The 23,742-nt window shown below is 39.2% G+C and overlaps 1 protein-coding gene across 5 annotated transcripts in view; it reads left to right on the plus strand.

Annotated features, from left to right (window-relative positions):
* The window catches only part of DZIP1 (DAZ interacting zinc finger protein 1), a 585,021-nt gene that overhangs the window by 406,161 nt on the left and 155,118 nt on the right, over positions 1-23,742 (plus strand). For 4 of the 5 annotated variants that reach the window (XM_033947541.1, XM_033947539.1, XM_033947544.1 and 1 more), the window contains one exon: positions 6,272-6,412. In XM_033947541.1, coding sequence (XP_033803432.1) covers positions 6,272-6,412 — 141 coding nt within the window. The remainder of the gene's footprint in view (positions 1-6,271; positions 6,413-23,742) is intronic. The other variant, XM_033947540.1, reaches the window with a different exon arrangement.

The raw sequence follows: 23,742 nt of genomic DNA on the forward strand, positions 1-23,742 counted from the left end.
CCCTGCCCTCCCCCAAGCCACTGCCGCTGCCATCGGGGAATAGGCCCCCAAGCCACCGCCGCCATCGTATAACAGGCCCCAAAGCCACCGCCCCAAGCTCTCCCTGCTTTGGGCCGACCAGCATTCCTCTCCCCGAAGTCAATTCTGCCATCAGAGAGGAAGTTCCGGCCCAGCCAGGCAGTGATTGGCTGGCCAAAACTTCCTCTCCGACGGCAGAATTGACGTCGTGGAGAGGAAGGCTGATCGGCCCAAGATCGCGATCGACCTATTGGGAAAAATGCTGCTGGGTCCTGCCTTCGCGGAAACAGAAAGTAAGCAGGACCCGGTAGCAAGAACAGCAATTTGTAAGCTTCACTGACCTGTCTCCCGCCTTAGCCCGTAGCAAACACATGCTTTGGGGCTCTAACATGTGAGTTCTGGCTTCCCTTATCTTCCCCCCTCCCCCCCAGACATAACTTCGGTTTCGGAGGGAAGAGAAGGGAAGCCGGCACGCACACGTTAGAGCCCTGAGCATAAGTTCGCTACGGGCTAAGGTGTGAAATCTGCAAGCCGTTTTTTTTTTTTGTTTGTTTTTTTTTAATGTTGAGCAGTGGCGGCAGCGGCAGAATTTAGCCGGGCGATCATCTAAATTAGCTGGGCGGAGCACCCAGCTAAGAGGCCCTAGGGAGAATACTGTAGCACTTACATGGATATGTGTTCAGTTACCTGTGTTAAGTGCTAGCAGGGTGCTTAAGTGCTACTCAGCAAATACCCACTTACCATATATTTGCAAGGGCAGTAGGTTGCACATGGGTGAAACATGACTGGGACATGGGGAGAACTCCCACTTGCACGTGTAATTCTGATTACTGTAATTTACACATATCTCTGTCACATTTAGGTATCAGCATTTATGCTAACTATGGTTGGCCAATTTTCATTCTTACTGCACGACCTCGGATGCTTAAATGGAAATACCCAATTTTAGAATATTTCCCCAAATGCTTTGGTCTGAGAGTTTGAATACTGACAGCTTTTCATAGAAAAACAATCTTTTTTTGGTCCATTTACATTTTTATTGAATCATGAAAGAATACTTTTGACAAATTAGATATCATCATAATTATACAATATTGTAAAATCCAATGCCATATTTATGTGTAAGCTAGACAAACTACAGCTTAGGACCTCATATTACAGGAGGCCTCACTACTATTATTATTATTATGTATTAATGCTGATAATCATCATAATTAATAAAATGTAAGAAGATAATATAGCATTTTATGTATACTTTTTCACAAGAATGGAGAACTATTAAACCTAAATTGGTCTTCCTTAATCAAGTGGGAGACTAAGAGGCTCTTAAATGTTACAGCTTAGAGACCACAATTTATATAAATCCAGCCATGGTTAATATCATCTTAAATCCAAGATAGTATCAAACATGTCAAACTTATCCAACTTAATAACTATACTTCCATGTCTATTTCAGTTTTATGCCTCTAGTAACCCTCTATCCCACTTTTGATCCCACCTATCTTTCTTACAACCCCAAGTTCCTAAGGCCTGGTCATCTCCCTGCAATTTACCCATACCACTCATAATATCCTAATCATCCAGGCAACGGAGGGGTACCCATGTAATTTCAAATTTCCCATACCTTTTATTTCTCAGAGCATCAAGATATATCTTTTCTAATCTATTCAACACTGCGACTCTCTGGGAGCTTTGTTCCCTGTCAAATCCATTGCAAATTTATACCTATCCATGTGTATGCTATATTAATTGCATTTCTGCCTCGCTCTCCCCATCAAACAGCAGGCTTATCAGGGAAGATTTAGTGGCACAGTATAGGGAGTGGCCTAAGGTTGTGAGTTCAATTCCAGCCTGCTCCTTGTGACTCTGGGCAAGCCACTTAATCCCTCCATTGCCCCAGGTACACAGTTAGATTGTGAGCCTGCCGGGAGAGATAGGGAATACTTCATAATACCCGATTACTATTCAGTGTATTGTACACCACTTTGGGTGAATCTTTTCATGGAAAAGGCATTAATAAATCAAAATCAAAATGTTCATTAGATTTCTGATATGTTGCCTTCTATGGTAGAATCAAAGCAGTTTAATTAGTATATGTATTTTCTCTGTCCCTAGTGGGTTCACATGGAAATTAGCAATTAAGTCAGAAATTTACAACCTTAAAAACACCACATGCTTTCGGGCAGGTATTAGCTTTGTCCATTACAGCTGGCTACATATAGTCTGTAAATCATTCCAGCTACAACTAGAAAAGTTCCTACAAACTGGTAATCCTCAAAGGCAAGTCTGTAGCATATCCTTGCTAAGTCTCCTTGTTGTGGGGGAGACAGATATGTCAAGTGAATTTGTAATTGGTAGGAGATTCTGTACAAGGCAGAACATCCTTCAAATGTATCAAAAACATTGTCCACTTTCAATTGTGTTAGCATTTTTGTATCTGGGACAGAGGAGGGTTACAAAGAACCGCCCAGGGTCACAAAGAACCGCAGTGGGAATCAAACCCAGTTCCCCCAATTCTCAGCCCACTACTCTAACCATTATGCTAGTCCTTTACTCCTTTGTGAATCTCTAATATACAAGAATTACTGCACAAGTCCATCTCATAGGCATGATCTTCCCTTGCAGAAGACATGTTGGCTTGTTTTCATCAGGAAGGAATAAACTAACGAACTTATTGCACTTCTTCGAAGGAATAAACAAGCAAATGGATGAAGGGGCCCCCATAGACATCGTATACTTGGATTTCCAAAAAGCCTTTGACAAGGTACCCCATGAACACCTGCTTAGGAAACTAAAGAACCATGGGATGGAAGGGGATGTACATAGATGGATCAAAAATTGGTTGGTGGGTAGGAAGCAAAGGGTAGGAGTGAAGGGCCACTACTCGGACTGGAAAAAGGTCACGAGTTGTGTTCTGCAGGGGTCAGTACTCGGATTGCTGCTGTACAATGTATTCATAATGACCTAGAAACAGGGCTGAAGTGCGAAGTTATTAAACTCGCAGATGACACAAAACTTTTTAGTGGGGTTAGGAATAAAGAGGACTGTGATGATTTACAAAGGGACCTGAACAAACTGGGAGAGTGGGCAAATAAATGGCAGATGAAGTTTAATGTAGAGAAATGTAAAGTCTTGCATGTAGGAAACAGAAACCCAAAGTATAGCTATATGATAGGGGGGCTGATAATGGGTGAAAGTAGCCTAGAGAAGGACTTAAGGGTACTAGTGAACAAATCAATGAAGCTGTTGGCACAGTGCGCAGCGGCGTCAAAGAAGGTGAATAGAACGCTAGGTATAATCAAGAAAGGTATTACAACCAGAACGGAAGAAGTTATCCTGCCGTTATATTGGGCAATGGTGCACCTGCATCTGGAGTACTGCGTCCAATATTGGTCGCCATACCTTAAGAAGGATAGGGCGATATTCGAGAGGTGTCAGAGGAGAGCAACGCGACTATACTCAGCCTATACTCAAATAACTTGTATCTAAACTAAACTACTTATATTTAAACTACTGTTCTTAATTTGCTGTATAGTCCCTATATTTACACTGCTGCACAGTCTCGTATGTCCAAGTATTTAAATCTACTGTATAATCTTGTATGTCCAATTCACTCCATTGTGAATGTTTACTTGTAAACCGTTCTGAGCTACTGGGAGGACGGGATAAAAATCTAAATAAATAAAAATAAATGATAAAGGGTATGGAAAATCTATCATATGCCGAAGGATTAGAGAAGCGGGGTCTCTTTTCCCTGGAGAAGTGGAGTCTTAGAGGGGATATGATAGAGACTTACAAGATCATGAAGGGCATGGAGAAAGTAGAGAGGGACAGATATTTCAAACTTTCGAAAACTACAAGAACGAGAGGACATTCTGAAAAATTAAGAGAAGACAGATTCAGAACCAATGCTAGGAAGTTCTTCACCCAAAGGGTGGTGGACACCTGGAATGCGCTTCCAGAGGGTGTGATACAACAGAGTACGCTACTGGGTTTCAAGAAGGGATTGGATGATTTCCTGAAGGAAAAGGGGATTGAATGGTGCAGATAGAGGATTACTATGCAGGTCCTGGACCTGATGGGCCGCCGTGTGAGTGGACTTAAAGAATCTCATTGGCTTCCTGTAGCACACCGCATTTTATTTAAGATATGTCTACTCACGTTTAAAACTCTCATTTTTCAAACTCCCGCTTTTATCCATAGTCTTAATTCCATATACCACTTCTAGAACATTGAGATCACAGGATCATCATCTATTGACCATTCCCTCGTTAAAAATCATAAATATTAGACGGCTCACTATTTTTTCAGTGACAGCTCCTCAGTCCTGGAATGATCTCCCAATACATATAAGAGAAGAAAAGAACCTTGAAAAATTTAAGATTAAGCTCAAAAGTTTCCTTTTTAACGATGCTTTTAGTGAATAATGATCTTTTATTATTTTTTATCCACTTTTTTTACTGTCTTTCTTCCCCCCCCCCATGTTTTTACCTTTGTATTTTGAATTTAATATAGAATGTAACCATTAATGAACTTTCCCATTGTTTCAATATAATACGTAACAACTTAATTCTTATTTTAAATTGTGTTTGTTTTTGTAACATTGTTTATTTATACAATATTTTACCTATGTTTATAATTATTTGTATTATTTTGTACATCGCCTTGAATGTAGAGAAGGCGATTAATCAAATTATTTAATAAACTTGGAAACTTGGAAAACTTGGAAACTTGGACTGCTGGGCGTGATGGACCTCTAGTCTGACCCAGCAGAGGCACTGCTTATGTTCTTATATGAAAAGGAGACCAGTACACTCCACACTTTTTACAGCATCAATATGTACTGTTTGGAAGTATTCTTTTAACCCTAAGGTAGGAATTAAGTACTATCTGTACAGCAGTTGATATTCATAAGAAAATAAAAATTGTCGACTGGGTAAGACCAAAGGCCCATCCAGGCCTGTATTCAGTTTCTAACTGTAGCTAATCCAAGTTACAAATACCTAGCGGGATTCCAAAAAGTAGCATGAATGCATTCTACCTATTCCCAGGGATAACCAGTGATTTTCTCTAAGTCTTCCTTAATAACAGTTTATGGACTTTTTCTTCCAGGAATTTTTCCAAACCTTTTTCAAACCCAGCATGTTAACTGTTTGTGGAAATGAGTTCAAGAGCTTAACCATTTGTTGAGTGAAAAAAATATTTTCTCTGACTTGTTTTCAATATTCTACTTAGTAACTTAGTAACTACTTAGTAAAGTCCTCTGGTCTTTGTATATAGTTTCTCTATTTTAGCAGTAGTCAAGAATTTTAAGGTGATAAAAATATTACCAGAATCATCACCTGCTTTGTAAAGCAACATAAGAATAAAATGGATTTACCCATGTGGTAATAACCAAAAAATTGACTTGATCGTTGTTGGTATTGTTTGGATGAACATTAGTCAGACGGACTCTAAGTATTGCTAAATAGGTAAACTGTTTTGTAGCTGTTTGATACAGTGGTATCTTGGATTACGAGCATAATCCGTTCCAGGAGCATGCTCGTAATCCAAAATGCTCGTTTTTCAAAGCAAAGTTCCCCATAGACAATAGTAGCAATAGCAACGATTAGTTCCAGAACCCGGGATATGTACCTGTCGGGGCCGGGTGCTGCAGCGCCCTCTCCTCCGTCTGTCATGAAGAACAACCCTACAGTGCCGCTTCGGGGGGGATGCCTTTAATGTGTCAGCCGCTGGAGAACCCATAGTGCCACTTCAGAGGGATGCCTTCTCCATCCGCCTGCCAGCCCTCCACGTCGGATGCCCCTTGCATGCTGGAGAGCCCCCACCCGAGCCCACGCAGCTGAGTGCTGCCCCACCCACACTCCGCGCATGACATGCACAATGCTGATGATTGACGCTGTGCACGTCACACACAACGCGCAGAGGCGACGGCACCCAGCCACGCAGTCCCAGATAGAAGTCCTCCAACCTGCGGAAGACACCCAACTTGGAAGGCTGGCCGGAAGACGGAAGAAGAATCCCCCGAAGCGGCGCTTCCTGGACTCTAAGTGCTCGTTTATCGGGGCAGTGCTCGGTTTGCGAGTCAAAAGTTTGCTGAGTGTTTTGCTCATCTTGCAAAACACTCGCAAACCGGGTTACTCGCAAACCGAAGTTCCACTGTATTTTTATTTTGTAGCCATTTCTAATTCCCTAATGTGATTGTTGTATGTTCATAGTTTATTTTTACTGATGACCTATTTATTTTTCAAAGCTTTTATCACAGATTGAAAATCTTAGATCAACAATGACAGAGGACCAAAAAGAGAGCAGCATCTTTTACAAAAAAAGAATAGATGAGCTTGATCGGAGACTTAAAGAACAAAGTGAGATCATCAGTTCTCAGAAGGATCAGGTTGGTTTTATGTTTCTTGCTTCCTGTACTGTTTGTTATGATCTAAATAATTAAACTGCACTGACATCTAAGATCCTATAATTACAAGAAAAATTAATTTTACACTTTATACATCACTTAAAATCCTTACAATATATAAATAGATCAACACATTTTTCCCATCAAAAATTATTATATAGTTATTAATGAAATATATTCATATCCTTCAAAAAGTGCAAATAGCATATTTTTCATCTTTATAAGGAAATAGTAAGCACCTATATAATAATGTATAAAGTATATAGTGATGTACACTTCCCTCTCCCCATTCGCGGTTTCGGCAATCGCGATTTCACATATTTGTGATTTTTGGGGGATGGGGAAAAAAAGAAAACCCCCCACAGTTTAGCCTTCCCCCCAGCGTCCCAGCCTTACCTGGTGGTCTAGCGGGCTTTCGGGGCAGGAGTGATCTTCCTACACTCCTGCCCCGTGTAGATCGCAAATAGGAAATGGCTGTGGGGAGTTCCCATCGTAATCTCGAGAGACTAAGGGAACTCACGGCAGCTATTTCCTATTGGCAATCTGCACGGGGCAGGAGCGTAGGAAGATCGCTCCTGCCCCTAAAGCCCGCTAGACCACCAGGTAAGGCCGGGATGCCGGGGGGAAGGCAGGAGGGAGGCGGCGGTGGGTCAGAGCCATTCGCGGTCTGGCTCTGCCCCTATCCCCCGCGAATCCGGAGGGAGAAGTGTATAAAGTGTAAAATGAATTTTTCTTGTATTCACTTAATGAAAGTGTTAAAAATGAATAAAGATATTTAAAAAAAAAAAGATCCTATAATTTCTTGTAGCACTTAATCACTTAATCAGGGACATATTTAACATCTTAGTGCCCATAGGCAAAACTATAGGGCTGATCCCAGAGAATGGGGGTGGTTGTGGGGAATGATAAAAATAGAATCAGAAAAATTAAGGCAGATAAAGACCATATAGTATTTCTAGTCTGCCTATCCATGCCATGTACTATCCCTTTCTCTCCTTTAGAGATCCAATGTATTTGTCCCAGTTTTCATCCGTATCACATTCACTGGGAGTCCGTTACACACATTCATCACCCTTTTTGAGAAAAAATATTTTCGGAGGGTACTTCTGAGTCCTATGCTCCCTCATTCCAGAGTTTCCTTTCAATTGAAAGTGACTCACTTCACGTGCATTTATGCCACATAGGTATTTAAAACATTTCTATCATATCTCCACTCTTCTGCCTTTCCTCCAGAGTATACATACTGAGATCTTGAAGTCTGTCACTATACACTTTATGAAGAAGACCATTGACCATTTTAATAACTATCCTCTGGACCAACACTATCTTGTCATACCTTTTTTGAAAGTGTGGTCTCCAAAATGGTACACAATAAGATCTAGGACAATTCATCGCAGCCGTTTCATTGCAAACAGTTCAGCGTAGCCATTTTGGTGCTGAATCATCACATGAAATGTGCTGTGATGAACTCCTCACCTTGTGGTCTGCCATCTCTTCATTTGGGGGTGGGGGGCACTCACTCCCTCAAAATTATAGGACAATCACGCAATCTGGCACCTAAGCTCCTCCCCACAGCCACTCCCTGAACACAAAGCTCACCAATGTGGATCGCTGCAACCCGCTCCCTCTTACAAATTGTACTGTTGTTTAATCTTCAGGCCCCACCTCCTGCTGCAGCAGCCCCCTTCCCCTTCTGGCCCAGTTACGTGGCAGCAGCAGTAGCAGCACCACCTCTATGGCTGTGAGTACTGACCATTGTTCCGTGATGAACTGGCCACAATGACTCATCCCATTCTGTACACAATATTCTAAATAAGGTCTTACCATAGTCTTATGCAGCACAATATTACCTAATTTTTCCTACTGGCCATTTCTTTCCCTGTGCACTCAAACATTCTTCTATCTTTCACCATCGCCTTTTCTACCTGTTTGACCACCTTAATATCATCACATATGATCATACCCAAGTCCTGCTCCTCTTTTGTGTGCCAAAAACCTTGACCCTCTAAACCAGTGTCCCTCAAACTTTTCCGGCTGGTGGCACGCTAAACTCAGTGCCCCAGCCGGAAGGCACCCAGAAGTGTGCTGGATGTTGACGCGATGACGTCGCGTGCATGCATGACATCATCACATCAATGTCCCCACATGCATGGAGCCCTCCGGCTGCAACTCTAGAGCTGTCTCTTTGATGGGGAATCCAGGAGGAGGGGAGGGGCGAGGAGAGGAGGAGAAACGCCGGCGAGGAGGAAAGTTGTCAGCGCCGTGCTGACTGCCTACAGGACGTGCCTCTCACCGCTAGAGGCACAACCTAGATGCAGTCAGCTTGCACTGGCACCTTTCTTCCTTACCGGCATCTCGTTAGGGCACACAGTTTGCGATACACTGCTCTAAAAGGTACCATTCCCTTGGGTTTTTGGACCCCAAATGCATGACTCTGCATTTCTTAGCATTAAATCTTAGCTGCTAAATTCCACTCCAATCTTCAAGCTACGCTAGGTCTTTCCTCATATTGTCCATACCTTCAAGTGTGTCTACCCTATTGAAGATTTTGATATCCATGGAGAAGCAAACTTTACTAGACAACCCTTTAGCAATATTGCTTACAAAAATGTTAAAAACAACAGGCCTGAGAGAGATCAAATCCAAGATGGTGGAACTCACCTGAAGCCTGGCAGGTCTTCCCCAGCTTTTCCTTAGTTTGTGGTCATGGGGCTCCGGGGAAGCTATTTTCTAATGTCGAAGTGACATTGCAGGTGTGCCGCTAGTGCCCTCGTGGTGCTCCGAGCCCACTAAAGGCTTGCTGGAGAGTTTTCTGAGAAGATTACAAACAGAGACTGCTGTTGGTGAAAACGGGCTTCTTTCTCCCAAATGTTCTTCTGTTTGGACTATAGTACTTATAGTGCTTTAACTGGGAAAATTGATCAAAAGCTGATGTTGCTGTATATGGCTAACTGCCTAAAGTATACAGGCTGCTACACTAGTTATGAGATATAAAAGTTAAAAGTATATTGTTGTCTTTCCTGAGCCTATGAGGGAATAGACTCAGGTAGATGACTCAATAAAACATTTTTTTTATATCAATAAATATGTGTGTCACCATGTTTTCACTGTTAATAAGGAATTGGGGAGGGAGGGGAGGGGAAAGAGTGGGAAAGGAAGGAATAGGGAGGAAGAAAATACATTTGCAATGTTTTAAATTATTGGAGATGATGTCTGTTCATTTTAAATTAATTAATTTTTATTATTTTTATTGGTATGATTATTTAAAAATTAGGAATGATAATGGAGTGTAAAATTTTCTCATTAAATGTTAATGGCCTCAACCATCAAATAAAAAGGAAAAAAAAATGCTTGCTTTCTTGAAACAACAGAATGCTGATATATATTATATACAGGAGACACACTTATCAATGGTGGAGTCAAAAAAGCTGGAAGGGGATTGGGTTAAACATAGTTTTTTGGCCCCTGCAATTGGGAAAAAAGCTGGGGTTGCCATACTAATAAATAAAAAATGTGCAGCTAATTTTCAATTGATTAATTCTGATCTCTTGGGTAGATGGGTACATGTGAAAATGAGCATGGGAAATAATACCCTGGAATTGTTTAATGTGTATGCCCCAAATACGAATCAAACTGAATTTTTAAGAAGTTACAACAATTATTACTCCCACTGGCTGCTTCTAATATAGTAGTGGCTGGAGATTTTAATGCTGTTATGGATCCATTAATGGATAAAAAACCAAGTAAAATTATGAAGTCCTTAGGATTAGATAATTTGATACAATCTTGTAATTTGAAAGATATATGGCAGATACTTCATTTTAATGAACGGGAATTTTCTTTTTGTTCACAAGTTCATAAATCTTTTTCAAGAATAAATTTTATTTTTGTTTCAAATCAAATAGCAAAACAAGTGACAAAAGCATCCATAGAGCCTATCATTTTGTCTGATCATGGGGGTGTATGGATTGAATTTAAATTTGATGAGCAAGAATATAGCAGGTTTGTTTGGAGATTCGATAATACATTAATTGCGGATTCAAAATTATTTGAAGAATTTAAATTAAAAATGATTGAATTTTTTCAAATTAATACTTCAGAAGAAATTACCATTGAAACATTATGGGATGCATTTAAGGCTACCATGAGAGGAAATATTATTTCATATTCAGTATATATTAGAAAACAACTTAAAAAGCAATTTTCTTTTTTAAAAAAAATTCTTTATTCATTTTTTCATTTTTCAACAAGTGTAAAAATTATTAAACAATTGAAAATCAATACATCACTTGAATTACTATCAATTACAGTGTTGAATAAAATTGAATCCCTCCCCTCCCTTCCAACTAGATTTCAATCAAAAATATCATATAAAGATTAATTCCCTTTTTTTTTTTAAACTAAACATTTAATAAAATTCAACCCCCCCTCCCATCCCTTCATTCACAATTGTACTTATAGAGTAAGAATGGCATCTATTCATTACAATATTTAGTTAATGGCCCCCATATCTCTTTAAATTTATTATAACTCCCCTTTTGTATAACTATTGGTCTCTCCATTTTATAAATATGACATAACGAGTTCCACCAGAAATTATAATTTAGTCTGTTCCAGTTTTTCCAATTAGTTGTGATCTGTTGTATGGCGACTCCCGTAATTATCAATAAAAGCTTATTGTTGCTTGATGATATTTGGCTCTTTGATCTTATTAATGTACCAAATAAAATTGTATCGTATGATAATGCTACGTGGTTTTCTAATAGACAATTAATTTGGGACCAAATTGATTTCCAAAAGATCATAATACAGGGACAATAAAATAATAAATGATCTAACGTCCCTGCTTCAAGATTACAATGCCAGCATCTATTAGACTTGGAGCTATCTAATTTCTGTAATCTAACTGGGGTCCAAAAAGCTCTATGTAATAAAAAGAACCAAGTTTGTCTCATGGATGCGGACATTGTACATCTCATCCTCCAAGACCAAATTCGTGGCCATTGAGATACATCAATTTGATGTTTGATCTCAATGCTCCAAATGTCCCTAAGTCCATTTTTAGGTTTTTTATTTACATATCCGCTTATCAATTTGTACCATGTGCGGCTTGGTGTGGCTTGGTGACCCAAGAAGTCCATCTGAAAGCATAAAAATTCTAAACTATATTGCTTATTAAGAATCTTCCATTCAGGGAACCCTGCCTGAATGGCTTGCTTCAGTTGCAACCATCTATAGCTTTGTGATTTTTTAAGACCAAATTTATGTTGCAACTGTGAAAATTCAAGCAGTTTACCATTTGAAATAACATCACCTAGAATTCGTATACCTGCTATCATCCAATGCTTCCAGATGACTTTACATCCGCCAATTTGGATCTTGGAGTTTAACCATATAGTTTGATTTGTTGATTTATAGATTGGAATAGGTGTTAAATTGCTGACATATCTTAGGGTTTTCCATGTATCCATAAATATTCTATTATCTTTATATAAATTAGGCATTTTAATATTAAAAACATGACATAAACGTAGAGGAAACATGAGTCGCCATTCCAACCATAACCAATCTGGGGTATTATCAATGAGCTCCGGGAGGACTCAATACATACCCTGGTGTAAAATATAGGCTTGATGATACTTATAGAAGTTTGGAAAATTTACACCACCCTCCGCAATTGTTTTTTGTAAAGATACTAAAGCAATTCTAGGAGTTTTGCCCAGCCAAAGAAATTTTATAAGAATACTGTTTAATTTTTTATAAAAGGACCCCTTAAAAAGCACTGGTAACATTCCCATCTGATAACAAACCACAAGCAATATTATCAGTTTGATAGTTTGAACTCTCTCCCACCAAGACAGCTTTTTCCACGTGGTCATCCTTGATCTATCTGCAGCATTTGATACCATTGACCATCATTTACTCATCAAGAGACTGTCTTCCATTGGCATTTCTGACCAAGTGCTAAACTGGTTTAAATCATATTTTCAAGATAGGTCAGCCAAAGTTATTTTCAATAATTCATCATCAAACAACTATACAAACTCTTATGGTATCCCTCAAGGTTCAATCTTGTCCCCTTTTTTATTTAATATTTTTTTGTCGTCACTACTCACTTTAAGTCAATCCATTGAATTTTCCTCTTTTGCCTATGCAGATGACATCCAGCTTCTGTATCCATTAAATTTTGCTAATTCCAATGAGATAATAAATATAAATAATAAGTTAAAACAAATAAGTCAATGGCTTAAAGACAACATGTTGGCCCTGAATGCAACCAAATCTTCAATAATGTTTTTTTCCATGGAAAAAGGATCTTACATTCTTATCACAAATACTCCCAGATAGTTTCCCACTGCAAAAAGTAACAACGACAAAAATATTGGGAATATTATTAGACTAAGAACTTTCTTTTCATGATCAGATTAGTTCTGTAGTTAAAAACTGTTTCTATAAGTTACGTCTCATTAGATCTTTATCCAGAGTCTTAAAACCAGAAGCTCTTAACATTCTAATTCATTCATTGGTTATTTCTAGGCTGGATTACATTGTATCATGGCATAACTCAGAAAGAAATAAGAAGGCTACAAATTATACAAAATACAGCAATAAAAATTATTACTAACTCCAAAAAATATGATCATGTCACACCTCTTCTACGAAAAGCACAATGGTTACCAATTTCGCACAGAATAATCTATAAAATTGCACAGATAACCTTCAAATTCCAACAAACCAACGCACCAATATTTCTAGATCGTTTTTTGATACCACACTCTCCAGCCAGGACACTTAGATCAGCAGAACAGCATTTGCTGATTATCCCTTCTCTAAAAATAATTGGTACCAGAAGATCTACAATTTTTTCAGTCATAGCACCCCAGCTTTAGAACAATTTACCAATCTATTTACGTGGAGAAACCTCATTAGAAAAATTTAAAAGCACATTAAAATGCTACCTGTACAAAGACGCATTTGAGTCATAGATAGGATATTTTATCTAATATTAATCCCAGTCTCAAATACCTAATTTTAACCAGACCTTATTTATAGTTCACAAACTCTCCTATCCTCTTTTTAGACAGCCATATTTTCTTTAAAAAAAAAAAATTTCTTCATTACCCTCCTGATGTTGTTTTTCCCTTAAATGTATGTTTACTTTCCTTAAAGATTGTAGTTCACCCCTCTTCCCTTTTGTATCGCTAATTACTTATGTACATACATTGTATGCTTAATTGTACAAATTGTTTTATTTTGTCTCCCAATTTTAAATTGTAATACGCATAGAAATATTTGATATTGCATGTACAACAAACTTCTAATAAACTTGAAACTTGAACCAATCAGGTACCAAATAAGCCCACTCCCGGCTCACGCAGTTGATGAGATTACTAGTTTGTTGGATTTATCGAGCAGCTACAACGGAGCGCTCAGATTAAGCAGCCATAGCGGGCTGTGATGTCACTTCTGATCCTCAATAAAACATTTTGTTGCACCTTCTAAAGTGGTTATGTGTGCTGACTGGGTAAATGTGCAGAATTCCTGGAAAACCCAGCCAGAAATCTCTCACAGACATATAGGAAATTTTCAAAATACTTAGGCCCGGATTCTGTAATCTGTGTCCTGATTGTAAGCAGCTGTAGGCATCTTACACCTGTTTAATCAGCCAATCAGGATGCATGTTTGAAAAAAAAAAAAAAAAAATGCTCCCCAGGCAGACCGCCTATATTGAAAGTGCCTCCGGGAGCCTAGGGAGGCCCACAAGCCTGCCTAAGCTTGCCTAATCGTCCGGGGGGGGGGGGGGGGGGCTACCCACAGGAGGGGTTGGGCACCCTCCTGCCCACGATCATCAGGGCGGGTGAGGGGTCTTTCAACAGGAGGGATTAGGCATCCCTCCTGCCTCATTCGTTTAGAGGGAGGAGACTGGCAGCCACAGCTATGGGGGCTATACTAAACGAGGCAGGGAGATCCCTTGCTGCAATTAAGTATAGCGGCCGCATCTAATGTAACCTGGGTCTGTAACCAGTGTCTGTAACATGGACATCGGTTACAGAATCAGGTTTATTTTTAGTGGGCCTAGGCCTGATTCTATATAGGATGCCCTTCCCGGGCATCCTATACAGAATCCGGGCCTTAGTGTTTTTGCACAAATACAATTTTCTAAGAATTCTAACTGCTTATGTATGGATTATAAAGTTGTCTTTATTAAAAACTGAAGAAGCTGATTGATAGTTAACCATTGACAAAGAAGTTTGTAACAGCTTAGTATCCAACTGAGCAATTCTGAAACTTATCAACTGTCTGCTGAGTGAAACTACAAAGTTGTGGTATACAATGTGTGGTATACAGTAGTGCTGCCCGATTCATGATTCAAATCAGTTCACCGCTTCGAATCAGGTGAATCGATTCGAATCGGTTTGTTTTTGTGAAAAACTGAACTCTCCAATTCAGCCCCGAGACAAGTTCAGGCTTTTTCTCACCGCCGGCCTCGTTCCCATCTAATGTAACTTCCGGTTTTGCGAAACCAGAAGTTACATCAGAAGAAACGAAAGGACGTGGGAGCGTCAAGCGGCGAGCAAGCAGACCTCGTGCAGTGGACCTTGGCAGCAGCAAAAGTGTATTTTTAGCTGGCTCCCCGCATTTCTCCTCTCTTCCCCGCGATTCCACATCCAGTCCAGTAAGTAAATGAATCGGCAGAGGGGCTGGTGAGTCTTGGGGGATGTTACTTTTATTCTTTGGGGCTGGGGATGGAAGCTGAAAATCGGCAGGGGGGCTGGTGAGTCTTGGGGGCTGGGGATGGAAGTGGAGAATCGGCAGGGGGGCTGATGAGTCTTGGGGGATGTTATTTTTTTTCTTTGAGGCTGGGGATGGAAGCTTAGAATCGGCAGGGGGGCTGGTGAGTCTTGGGGCTGGGGATGGAAGCTGAGAATCGGCAGGGGGGCTGGTGAGTCTTGGGGGCTGGGGATGGAAGCTGAGAATCATTTCTATAGGCTATCAGAAATTTGCTTAATAATCTACTCCCACAGAAAAGCAGTAAAAGTCAATAGGTTCTCTGAGTGGGAACAACCTATTTGATCTTGCACTCATGTGATTGACCAATTGTATATCACTGTTTAATTTATCACATTGATTAACACACGTAAGGTGTCCTAGGATGGTGTGCAGGCAAAGGGTGATTAACCTGTTGCCTTATTGTGTAAAGCGCTGGAAAATTCTCTCCCCTCACTTACCTCTCACGTTTAGGACACCCTGCTTCACTATAATAATTTATATGATTTATCTTAAGAACATTATTACGTGGTCTTTTCCTCAAGTGCTGAGACAGGTTGTTCCCACTCGGAGAACCTAATGACTTTTACTGCTTTTCTGTGTGGCATTAACATTTTTGCTATTCATTACAGTGTTCTCCCTAGCGGGTTTTAGCCGGGCGCTCTGCCCGATTAATTTAGGTGAGCGCCCGGCTGTCAAAATTATTAAAAACCCTGGAGCATGGGTTCAATTCGCTGCAGGCTAAGGCGGGAGATATGGCAGCGAGTTGAAGTAAGGGAGGGAGGGAAGCAAGCTTATGTGCGTGGTGAGTTATGCCTAAGGAGGAAGGAGGAGGAGCAGGAGGAGGTGGGGTGGGCTGGTAGGACGGTTGGTTTTTGGTTTGCCTCTGGAAAGAGGGGATGGGATTAGCATCTGCGTGCTTGGCCCCTCTTGGCGCTCGTTGTTGTGCTGCGGTGCAGGGTGGGCGGTGAGCCCCTTGGCCAGCCAGCATGGGGCTGCAGAAGAAAAATAAGAACCCCCGGTATTCAGCCACGAGTTTGTGATTCAAAATCATGCCGATATGGTGTTGTGCGTGGCTATGGTCATCCTGCTGGGACTCATGTTCGAGGTATTGGGAAGCCGCTACCTGTGTGGCTGTCTGCGCCTGTCAGCCTGTGCAACTTCTGTAACAAAAACCCCCGTCCTCCCTGCCTTGTCCCAGTGCGCCTAGCAGCAAACCACTTGTAGGGCTTACCAAGTTTCTAAAGCCTTATCCCACCAAACTGAGGTTAACGGTTTTACTTGCTGGGGTCATTAAAAAAAGCTCTTTTGTGAAAGGGCTGCAGTAGAGAAAGGCTGTCAGATTCGAAGAATATGTGGTTTCAATTCTTTGTGTCCTGAAAAGGGGGGAGAAAGCCAAAGATCCGGGTTATCTTTTTAACAACTTCAAGCAAGGGCTTTGAATGTTAACTCAGGGAAAATTCTCTGTAGTCACACCATTCGTTTTCCTGATTTGGGGAGTTAGTGGCAAACCTTCAATTTTGCAAGTCTTTACAAATGAAATAATTTATCTCACATAGAATAACATTTGATTGATAGCCATAGGAGACTAGAGAGAGAGCTGGAAATGAAATTATTAGATCCTCAGTCAGCATAGGTTCTTTTTCATATTTCCATTTAGTTTGCCTCCCTCTTTTTTAATTAATTGCAGTACTCGGACCCTGTTAGATTTACAACTTCCATTTCCTCATTGTTATGTATAGTATTAAAAAATTTCAAGCAGCTGAGTCACACCTGCAGAAAATGGAAAATTTTGTGAGCTGATACCATATTGTCTCTGCAACTATGTACTATATCCAATAAGAACAGCTGTCACAAAACTTAAAAAGGTTCTTCTTGCTTATTACATCTGTGGATCCTTTGTTCTCTTGTGGTTGTTGTGTTAATTTTTTATTTTATTTTATTTTTTTTGGGGGGGTCACCATTGCTTTATTGTTACAACCCTTTCCAAAAACTTCTTGTTGGTAACTTGAAGATGTCAAGTGCAACATAACGTACTATGATTTCATAATCTAATCTAGAACTTTATAATTTAAAAAAAACATTCCTCTTTTTCTAATGTAATGAAGCAGTAGTATTAGTATATTGTAGCTAGTGAACAGATTTACAGAACTGCTTGTTGATTTTCTGTGTGGGAAACATCAGATTTGTTGGATTATGATAAGAATAATACCTGCAAACCTGCTTTTGCACTGCAATAGGATTTGTACTTGTGAGCTTTGCAAACTCTGTTTAATCAAAAAGTGCCATTCTAGTCTTTTTATCACTATGCCCTTCTCTGTACCTTTTCTAGTTATGCTGTGTATTTATGATGAGGCCTGTGTGCAGTTCTAGTTGCCACAATGTGTGGTGGTATTCTCTGTTCTTTTGCATATATTTACTTATGTGGATTTATTAATTACCTTTATGAAGAGATTCACCCAAGGCGGTGTACAACAAGTACAATTCAACATGAAACTTACAATTTTATTAACAGCACAACAGTAGTAAAGAGACTACCTCATTGATTGTATTTAAGTTTATATTTAAAATCAAAATCAGTGAATTAAAAATAATAGGACTACCATGAAACAGTTAAAAAATATACTTATTAGCACTGAATTTCAAATAGTAGAGATTTTAATGCACATAAGAATAGCCTTCCTGGGTCAGACCAATGGTCCATCAAGCCCAGTAGCCCGTTCTCACGGTGGTCAATCCAGGTCACTAGTACCTGGCCAAAATCCAAAGAGTAGCAACGTTCCATGTTACTGATCCAGGGCAAGCAGAGGCTCCCCCCCCCCCATGTCTTTCTCAATAACAGACTAGGAAATTTTCCTCCAGGAATTTGTCCAAACCTTTCTTAAAATCAGCTACGCTATCCATTTTTACCACAACCGCTGCAATGTTCTCCCTAGCGCGTGCTAGCTTATTTAGCTAGCAGAGTGCTAGCTTATTTAGCAAATAAAATATTTTTAATACATTGCTAATTATTACCTGCATCTTTACCTAAACTGTTTTGCCCTAGCTCTCTTATGATCTTTATCTGCTACTTTTTTGTTTTGCTGTAGTGCAATCACACAGGTCTCTAAGGCTCAGTAACACCTCTCCATAAAATATGTGGAAATGGGGATCACATCTATTTCATATCCTCAGTGAGACCTCAGAAAGGAACCTAGTGATCAAAACATTATTAGAGGTGTTATAGAGCCATTTCTTGGATGACTGGATGAGCTATATTTATCTTTTTTTTTTTAGTTATTTAAATTCATGCAGAAATAAAGGCTAGATTGAACCTAATGACTTCATTAACGCATTTTCCTTTTTTAAACCTCTATACCATTTGAAAGAGGGCAAATATCTAATTATTTATTTCTAGAATTGGATACTTAAATTTAATAAAATATTCTGGCACAAGTGTCAAATCTTAAAAAAGGAAGTAAAGACTATACTGTTCAAGAAATCCCTGAAAAGACCTAACACAAATCTCCTTCTTCCCCCCCCTAACTCTCCAACTCCCGAAATAACCTACTCTACATTTTCCCTGAAAATGACCAGATATCTTTTGTAATCCACCTTCTATAACTCTTTTGTAATCGGCGTTGAACCGCGAGGTAATGGCGGTCTAGAAATCTCTAATGTAATGTAATGTAATATTTAACATTGGAAAATAATAATTAATTAATAAAAATAGTACACATTTAATTTTCCCCACCACCAAGTTTCCCCCTCTTCCCCCCTCCCCGGCTACTTTTTCATGCCACCCAGCTGGAAAAAATTTCTTGGGAGAACACTGCATTATACCTAAACTATTATTCAGTAGAAAAAATTTAGTTTGTTCAATCAAGCAGAACATTCACTCATAGAAGTCCAATGTCCAGACAGGATTTGATTGAACAAACTAAATTTTTTCTACTGAATAATAGTCTAGGTACAATAAAAGTAAATAGCAAAAATATTTGAGTAGATAATTAAGGAAATATTTTTCATATTGTTTGCTTATGGACTGGGAAAAAAAGACTGTTCATGCAAATGTCTCCAAAACTGCTTTAATGGAAAAATGTGATTTTTTTTTAAGTACTTTGTGAAATTTATCATGTTGTTGATGCCTGCTGGCATCCTTGCAGACGAGCAGTTTGCAGTTTTTTCCAGGCACTAGGAATGCGCATCTGGTTTTTGCTTTCTGTCAGGAAATATTATGTATGCAAACTTGTATGAAAATGTTTTGTTTCTATTTTAGGGTACTGCTTGACTAAAAGATGGACAAAAGAACTGCTGAAAATAAAGACTCTACTTGTGCAACAAGTTGGGCAACAATGTTCCATAATATGGTCTGTATTTGATCATTTGGATAATGGAAATGGCAGATGCAAGCTTTGCAAAGTAGCTGCTAAACATAGTGGTGGCACCCGTAATTTGTGGCAGCATGTCGAAAGACATCATAAAGCAAAATATCTAGAGCTACAAACCAGCGACACCGCTAGAAAATCCAGCGACACCACTAGAAAAGCTTCTGTACCAGCCAAACATTTGGTTTCATCCTTCTTCCAAAAGCCACTGCAGCCAGCAGATAAAAAAAGGATTGATAATGCACTTTGTCAAAGACATGCAGCCATTTAGCGTTGTAAAAGATGAAGGCTTTCTTCATTATTCACAATCTTTGAATGGAGGCCATATAGTAGCATCAAGGCAAACTGTAGATCAAATGATTGATGCTAAGTATGAAGAAGTTTACGCCCATGTTATGGATAAGCTTCACCATCTTAAGTATGTAAGCATCACAACAGACCTCTGGGCAAGCAGAACCATGGAGGCTTATATTACAATCACAGCATATGGCATATCTAAAGGCTTTCAACCAGTCAATGTTGTGCTGGAAATGCATCACATGCCAGAGCGACATACAGGTGACAGTATTGCTGATACAGTTGAAAATGCTATGAAAATGTGGAAGCTAGAAGGCAAAGTTTTCGTTGTGCTGCGTCAATGCTGATAATGCTGCGTCAATGAAAAAAGCAGTGGGCAAACTTATTTGAAAAGGTGTCTGCATGGTCCACTACAACTGCTTTGGACATACACTTCAGTTGTGTGTCGAAGATGGACTACGGTCTCAGCAAGCTATCACAGATACTATTCACAAATTCTGTGATATTGTTAGCACATTTCATCATAGTACAATACTCACAGAAAGTTTGAAGACGGCTCAAGAGACTCTGGGAATGCCTGTAAAGAAACTCATTGGTGATGTAAAAACTAGATGGAACAGTACTTGACTCATGTTACGAAGTGTAATTGAGTTACAGCAACCTATCAGCTTATGTTTATGTAACAGTAAAGCCACAAAGAAATCAGCACCTTTGGAATGTGACTGATTTAGCACGCAAGCTTGTAGATATATTGGAAGCTTTTGAAGAAGCAACTACAATTGCATCTGGTGAGCAATATGTTACTATGTCTGTTGTTCATTCAATGGTTGAGCACCTGATGAATTCCATTGGCGAGTCTGGCAATGAATCAAGTGAATCAGATATAAGAGCTGATGATGATGGGGACAAAGGAGAGGGATGTAGTCATGATAGCGAGTCAAGAAATGTAAAGATCATCAGTTCATTCACAGACAAACTGAAAAAGAGTTTATTGCAAAGATTTCAAGACATTTTATATAATAATAACTCTTACAGATTAAGAAGTTTTCTGGACCCAAGATTCAAGTCTACTTATGGTGAGGTAACATATATAACTACATTTGTTATATATAAGAGATCTTGAAGATGCAAACACTGAGCAACCCACCAGCAACACTAACTGAACCAGAAAGTACTCCTGTGGTACCTGAACAACTTCACTCGCAGGATACAGATTTACCTCGTCAACAACACAAGCACAGCTTTTGGGAAACAGTTAAAAATACCAATGTGGCTGCTATTAAATCTAGACTTCCATCGATGTCAGACAGTAGTGAAATCAGCCTCAGATGCAATGCAGAGCTAGCATGCTATAAACTTAAAGAACCCTTGGAAACTGATGGTGATGTATTTGCATACTGGCATGACAGACAAGAGAAGCTACCTTTACTAAGCCAGCTTGCTCAGAAGTTTCTATGTTCGCCAGCATCTTCTGTTCCTTCAGAAAGAATATTCTCTGCAGAAGGTCAAATAATTGCTGCTCGGCGAAGTTGTTTGAAGCCAGCCAAAGCTGACAAACTGATATTTCTAAATATTTCTATTAATGAGGACCAATCAATCACAATTGATGTGCTGACATGAAGTGATTTATGTAATTTTATAACAATATTTCCCTCTCTTTGTGAATCTCTCTATGAGAGGAAAAAGAATTATTTTTGGAACTTTAACATACAGAGTGGCCACCTTCTGTTTATGGATCCACCCTGAAGTCCAAGGCAGCCAGTCTGCTAATTATATACTTTAGTAGCCTAGAGTCCTACCTAGTTACAGATTACATACTCATTTTCTATTGAATTGACACATCTGTCATATTGTATGTCTGCATATTTATTTTGGAGCCATATTGAAGCATGATATCACCCACTTTCAAATCTGACCTCTCTATTTCCCTGACACTACATTCTTAATACTAAGTCCAAAATTTCTGAGAGTTGGCCCACCTCCTTCCTGAGCTTGATTTTTGTTCTATCAGCAGTTCTGATAATTTTTGGTAGGACATCTTGTCCTGTACTGTTACTTGAGTTTATCTTCTTGTTTGGGTTTGTCTTCATGGAACGTCTCGAAATATCCAAGGCTGCTACCATCAGCAGATATTTGCCAGCTACTGGAGCAGAGGTTAATCTCTTACAGAACATATTATTTCTTGCTGACAGGGAGAGATATGATTGTTCTGAAGCTTGAATTCATAAGCACAATGTCTCTCTTAAAAATATAACTTTTGGGGTCTCATAGGGGCCTTCACCTACATTCTCATGAAGGTCTTCCTCCTGATTCTTCCTCACTCCCCCACCCCTGACTTAAAAAAATAAATATAGTTTAAGATTCTTATGTTATATTGATGATATATTGTTCGTTTACTACACTTCACTGACTTCATTGAATCTTTTCTGTCTATAGACCAGTCTATCAAAGATATCTCTTGGGCTGACAGATCATCATATGGTCCTTAAACCTGAAGAAAACACTACTTGTTGGATAAAAGGCGAAAAACCGATTCCTTCATTGATTCCTACATTTTGGAATAAACAAATTCAGGCAGTTAATTTGTTATGCTTTCTGGGAGTAATTATTGATTCCCAGTTATCATTTATTTCACAGATATCAGCAGTGGTTAAATCTGGCTTTTATGCTCTATGGAGACTTAAAGCGATCGATCCGAAACCTTGTTACTAAAGAATCTTTGATGAAACCTTTTTACGCATTTATAAATTCGAAATTAGATTACTGTAATGTGATGTGTGCACAACTAAAACATCTTCAGACATTAAAAAATATGGCAGTGAGAATTCTAAGTAACACTTGTAAATACGATCATGTAATCCCTCTATTAAAACAGTTACATTGGTTACCTGTTTCTTTTCGGATACAGTTTAAAATTTTAACCTTGACTTACAAAACATTACACTTGGGTGTTCCGCACGGTTCATAGTCATTTGCGCGCAAGACAAATGTGTGCAGACGAACGTGTGCGGTCAGATGCACGTAAGTCTTTATAGTGCAAGACAATAGTACGCAGGACTTTATAGCGTAAGGTAAATGTGCACAAGTTTTTATAGCAAAGACAATAGCACGCAGGACTTTATAGCGCAAGGCAATTATGGCCCGTTGCCCCTAGTGCCACCTTCTATGCCACCAGTGTCTATTCCTCAGATCCAAGCTAACCTGCTTCATCCCTCCCCTCTCCCCTCCTGGTCTTTCTCTTTTGCTGTGGGGTTTTTGCCTGTTCTTTCCGCTAATACAACCAGGCCACCTACTAGAGGTATGTAACATTCAGTAAGTTCTGTTATTTACCTTATTCTAAGTTTACCACCCGTAATCATTTTCCCTGCAGGATATCTTTGTTACATGACTTCGCAAAACTTTTTCCTGAATAATGTGATCTGTGTTTGGCAATTTTATTGAATAAAGATTGAAATGTGTTGAAGCTAATTGCTCATTATATTTGCATGATAATCGCTACATGATAGAATACATATTTCAAAGTGTTCATGATGTTCATTTTCTCATTTTATTTCTGAAGTTAAAATAAATTACCATGGCATTGAAAGTAAGGAGTCAGTAGTTATATAAAAATTTATTTATTTCTGGTTAACTGTGTCATTAACCAAAGTATAATGATATATAGGTAAAATACACTACCAGTGAACATATAGAATGGACAAAACAGGTCCCCAGGACAAAGATAAATCCCATGTAAGAAAAGAAGTATTAAAATGAACACAATTAAACATGAGGTAAACAGTGAATCATAACATTGAAATGTAATTATATGACCACCACATATTAGTTTAAAAATTATAGGTGCTGTTGAGTTTATCGAGGTAGGGAGATTCCTTCATC

This window comes from Geotrypetes seraphini, chromosome 6 (assembly GCF_902459505.1).
Source record: "Geotrypetes seraphini chromosome 6, aGeoSer1.1, whole genome shotgun sequence".
NCBI classification, from domain to species: Eukaryota; Metazoa; Chordata; class Amphibia; order Gymnophiona; family Dermophiidae; genus Geotrypetes; species Geotrypetes seraphini.